This window comes from Mesitornis unicolor, unplaced genomic scaffold (assembly GCF_000695765.1).
Source record: "Mesitornis unicolor isolate BGI_N332 unplaced genomic scaffold, ASM69576v1 scaffold21453, whole genome shotgun sequence".
In the NCBI taxonomy this organism is placed as follows: domain Eukaryota; kingdom Metazoa; phylum Chordata; class Aves; order Mesitornithiformes; family Mesitornithidae; genus Mesitornis; species Mesitornis unicolor.
In genome coordinates this window covers 15,568-20,626 of record NW_010174243.1, presented here as the reverse complement: position 1 = coordinate 20,626, position 5,059 = coordinate 15,568, and the positions used below count along the sequence as shown (strand labels likewise).

The 5,059-nt window shown below is 38.2% G+C and overlaps 1 protein-coding gene across 1 annotated transcript in view; it reads left to right on the top strand.

The window, feature by feature from the left end:
* AZIN1 (antizyme inhibitor 1) overlaps window positions 1-5,059 on the top strand; it is a 21,044-nt gene that overhangs the window by 4,029 nt on the left and 11,956 nt on the right. Inside the window, exon 2 of the mRNA XM_010180989.1 lies at window positions 3,742-3,938. Within this exon, the coding sequence (XP_010179291.1) occupies window positions 3,837-3,938 (102 nt within the window). The 5' untranslated portion in view covers window positions 3,742-3,836. The remainder of the gene's footprint in view (window positions 1-3,741; window positions 3,939-5,059) is intronic.

Sequence of the window (5,059 nt, the reverse complement as noted above, 5' to 3'; positions counted from 1 at the left end):
TCCGATCTTGTTCTCAACAAGACTGAAAAGATGTAATTTCTTCCAGAGCAGGAGAGATTGGAGAGGAGAAGAGCGGGCTGTGACTCTGAGGACAGACTTCAGTAGGTTAATGTTAACTTTGACAAAGTTAAAAAAACTTAGAAAAATCAAATGCTGTGCAACAGCCTGGGAGTGGTTATACTGCATTGTTCATGGTTTGTTGCAAGCTTTTTTATTACGTCTGTACTAGCATAGATTCCTTTTTGTCCCTGCCTCTTGACCATAAGATGCATGTGGATGAATGAACTGTGAGGGACAGCTGTTTCAGGAAGTGACCTTTGTCAAAGCTGATTTGCCAGATAAATGTTCTTTCTGTTGGTTTTGAGGAGTTTGTGGTACAGAGGCTTCTTCCTTCTATGCTTTACTTTTAAATCAGTTCTCCCCCTCCTCCCCATAGGATCTTCCCAAAAGTGAAAGGACAGCTTTTGGAGGAAAGTATTTTTCTGCACCATCTCTGTCTGAAAGCTATAGACACCGCTATGAAAAAGCCTTTCTTTTAAGAGTACTACAGAATTAGCTTAAATCTACTCCAGTGTAACTTAGATGAACACCAAGACTTGAAGAAAAAAGCTAGCTGTTTAGATTGAGCTTCTTCATTTGAAATACAAGCACAAGCAATTAGCCTGCACGGGGAGGGGGGGGGTGTCTGAGTCTAAAAATCTTTTCAGTGCTGTAGTGACTCCACTGGGTGTGCTGACACCTCCCAGCAGGGCGATCAGAGGTGTGTGTTTGTTCAGTGGAAGTGACTTGCACTGTGTGGGTGCACACTTCAGTGCAGGAAATGGCTTGTAGTACAAAAAAGCAACAACAAAAACCCCACAAGAAAACCCCAACAGAACTTTAAAATCTAGCTACATAGTACCTTTGTATACATGGTGGATCTGCTTGAGTTCAGCCTTTGGGCTTTTTAACAGGCTTATAGTATCAGGGAATTGTGGGCTTGTGATCAGAAACATGGAATTTGTCCAGCTTGAATAAACAGTAAAGAGAAACTCAGATATGAGGCTTCTGCCAGCCCAGTTTCTCACATGCACTCAGTTGCAGGTACTTACACTATTTATGGGTTGGATGTGAGCGGGGAGAGGGAAAGATGAACTGGGATCATGGGAGCCCTTCCTGTACATAGTTACTGTGTCAAAATGTTGCCACTGAGTTTTGTTGAACTTTTGAAGTCAGAAGCCAGGCTAGATGTGACCTAAAAGATGTTACAGATTTAGATGAAGCATAAAATGTTTGTCCTCTGTCACAGAAGGATTAATGAACTTGTGGTTTCTGAATGGTTAATGGATATTCTATATTTCAATAATCTGCTGAAAATGCAAATCACCGTGTTCTTGCAGTTGTTCAGTGTGGTTGTTTATTTACTCTGGGTTTTTTTTATTTTTGCAAGAAGACAACAGAAGAGCTGTTGTTGTAAAAGGAAAGTGTAATGTGTTCATTACCCAACCAGCAAGTTCCTGAGGTTGCATAAAGTACTTCAAAACTTAGTATAAAAAAACATAGTATAAAGAACTTACGCTGAAAGAATTAAACTCTGCTGTTAGCTTTTTTCTTTTGATCTTCGCTTTTTGAATACTCCAGAGCTATATCAAATTTTCAGCAAAGTGCTGATGCTAGCTTTTCTTTCCAGGTTGTTTTTCTTTTTTTTTTAAATCAACAAACACAAACCCACCACAAAAAGATCCCCAACTTTTTGGTGCTCTGCTCCTGGAAATTATGGATATTTTATGGAGGTGAACATGCTGAGGACTTTATGCTAATCAGTTGGCAAGTGAGGGATACTGATGAAGTTCCTGTTCAGAGCATGACAGCAGCTGCATAAACATGACTATGGTGTTCATGTTTGTTTCACTGGTTTTAAGTCAAACTTAATTCACAAGCTTGTCTCTTTTTGTTTGGTGTTGGTTTTTAAGGAGTTTTAGCTGTTACTCAGTCTTAAACCAAGATGTGACTGACTGAAGACATTTTTGCTGGTTATTATAGTGTCTGTCTCCCAGTAATTGTTTTATAATTGTAATTTACTTAATTATCATATTGCTGTGATGATTTATCTTGCTCTTTCATGATTGTTTTGGATCTTCAGGATTCCCTTAAATAAGCATATGTCTTGCTGTATGTGTGAGACAAGTATGTTCTTACCTTGCCTAGGAAAAGACAAGTATGCTGTGTAAGAACAGACTTGTCGCTGTCATTCAGCTTCTGAATGTAACTGAAAATTCTTGCTGCCTGAGCTAAATTCACCTGGTGGTAAATGCTGCTCTTAGGAAACATAGGTGGCATCCTTGAGTTACGCAGAAAGCATACAAAACTCTGCTGGCTCTTTTCCTCATTACTGAGGGTAGTGACAAGCAGGAGCAACTGCTGCTTAGTTGTCTTAATATTAGCTTGAGCAAAAGTAAATTTGTTCATATTATTAACAATGTTAACCAAACTTACCTTGCAAATAGGGAGGTGGTGGAAAAAAGACATGAGTCAGAGCTAATACCATGGCCTTGTGACCATTTGAGGCCAAAATTATCATCTTAGCTTTTAGAGTTTTAGTGAAGCATATTTTACCTTCAGCTTTAATGTTTCTGGTTTCTATCAACACTTTTAGTTTGAGAAATTGTTATTTTAAGGCCAAGTACAGATGGCTTTAGAAAACAACTGGTTAATTGTAAGTACTATGCAACTTTTCCTGAGGTTAAAAAAAAAGCTCATGTAAAGAAAGAACCCAGTTAGCTGTGGCTGGTTTTGATCAGTCCTGTGTTAGTCATAAAAAAATGACAGTTGAAACAAAGTCTGGTCAGTCAGTTGCTGTAAAGTCATAGGTAACAAATTGGCTTTTAAACAAGACCTATAACTAATGGAATGTAAACTGTGGGCGGTTGTATTCACCAGGTAAGGCTGGTGATGGTATATAATCAGCAGTTGGTAGTTCTCTGCTGTCTACCAGTTTTTACTTGAGACTATTTAATTCATATTCGAAGATGGTGTATATTTAGCAACATTTTCTATCTTGGGACCTTGCTGATTGGGTTATCTTTTGGAAAACACTGCTTATAAACAACATGCAGTTTCCAATGGAAGTTTGAGGATAGACAAGATGCAAATAAAGCTGGGCTAGAACAGTTACTTTCTCTTAATATGAGTTCCACTTCCTGAGATTAATTGTAATTTTTGGTTACAAATTAGCATCTAAACAAAAAACACCAGGTAAAACAAATATATGAATATAACAAATAGCAGTGCTTACATTTAATCAGTAAACTAGAAGTTCTGTTTAACAGATTCAGAAATGCTGTATTTGAGACAGTCTTCCAGTTGTGTACTTGAATACTAATGCCATACTTGAGAACAGCTGAGCTGAGGTGTTTGTACAAGAATGCTGCATTTGCAGTATTTTTGTAGTTTGTATAAGCTGAGCACAGATCAGTGTACACAGTCTGGTGTGCTTCTCAAGAACAGCCTTGCATCTGTGGTTTCTTACTTGTCTTTAAGTTAGTATCAGATTTAAAGTACACAACTTCTATTTTATTCTTGGCTTCAGTAGAACTGTACTGTCCTTATCCTTGGCAAATGGAGGGTGGCCAGAGTAAAAAAACACTTGATTTTTGTGTTACTGTTTGTAGTACATCAGGCATCAAAAGCTTTCTAATGTTTAAATAGTGGCATAGTACGCTTTGTGGCCCTTTTCCCATTGATTTATGTTTCTTTGTACAGTTTGTTGCATAATTTAAGGACCCGGATATAAGGCTTGGAAGCCATCCCTTGTGTTTCTTGGTTTATGACTGTCGGCTTTGTGGAATACGGCTGAGATGAAAGGATTTCTTGAGGATGCAAATTACTCCATTGGCCTGTTGGATGAAGGAGCAACTCTTGCAGATGTTATTGACAACTGTATTTATGAACATACTCGTGTAAGTTTTCTAACTTTTCCAAATCTTCTGGTTTAGTTCTCAGTCTTCAAACTAGGTTCAAGCACTGATAAGCTGACAGCAAAACAGGATCAGTCTGCTGAAGTTCACCTTATAAAGTAGTTTCCCATTCTAATTCTACTTAGCTGTTTGCTTGCCTCTGACTTTTGGGGAAATTTGGGCATCAGTTGTTACTGTCCTGAGTGTGCCTATAGAAAAGTAGCCTCGCTGATGTAGTTATGTACAGGTTCCTATCTCATTCTTTGATGGGGCTTAGACCAGGAACCTGAAATGGGACAAGTGGATATTGCTGAGTTAGAAACAATTTTTTTGTCCTTTCCCTAAAAATATGCCAAAGTTTAGACAAATAGATATGCCAAGCCAGTTCAAAGCCATGTTTAAAACACTTGTGGTCGATCATGGCTGTGTTGCCCTTCTCTGTGTTGGAAACACAGGTACAAGAAACAAGGGTATATTATGAGGTGCTGTCTTTTTTCTTTCAAGAAAAACTGGTCTAAAAGCTATTGAGGTTTAGCAATCCACTGGAAAGAAACAAATTCTGTGTAGGTACAAGAAACAAGGGTATATTATGAGGTGCTGTCTTTTTTCTTTCAAGAAAAACTGGTCTAAAAGCTATTGAGGTTTAGCAATCCACTGGAAAGAAACAAATTCTGTGTATATAGTAGTAGTTTAATGAACAAGGCTTCACTCGCTTCTCGGGAGGCATGGATATGTTGTAGTCTCTGTTTTATAGACAAGGTTGTAGAAAAGACTTTTTTTTAAAAATCAAGTTTCATTAAGCAAATTCTGTATCATTAATATGCCATACCTGTGAGTCATTGTTCACTTTTTCCCTTGGTTTATCAGAGCTAATGTTCAAATACAAGTGCTCAACTACACTACAGCAAATAGCTAAATCCCATGGCCTTCTGAATTCAGGTATGGGATTCCCAAATCCTGATTCCTAATATTCTTTTTCTGTCTAGCAAATAAATAGGTAAACTACTGGCAACATGTCATGTCTCCAACCACTGGCTGGCTCACAGAGGATAGCTGCCTCCTGCTGCTTTCATGTACTCCTTTAGCTCAAGGGGTACAGGCCTGTGCCATGGATCTAAAGCTCC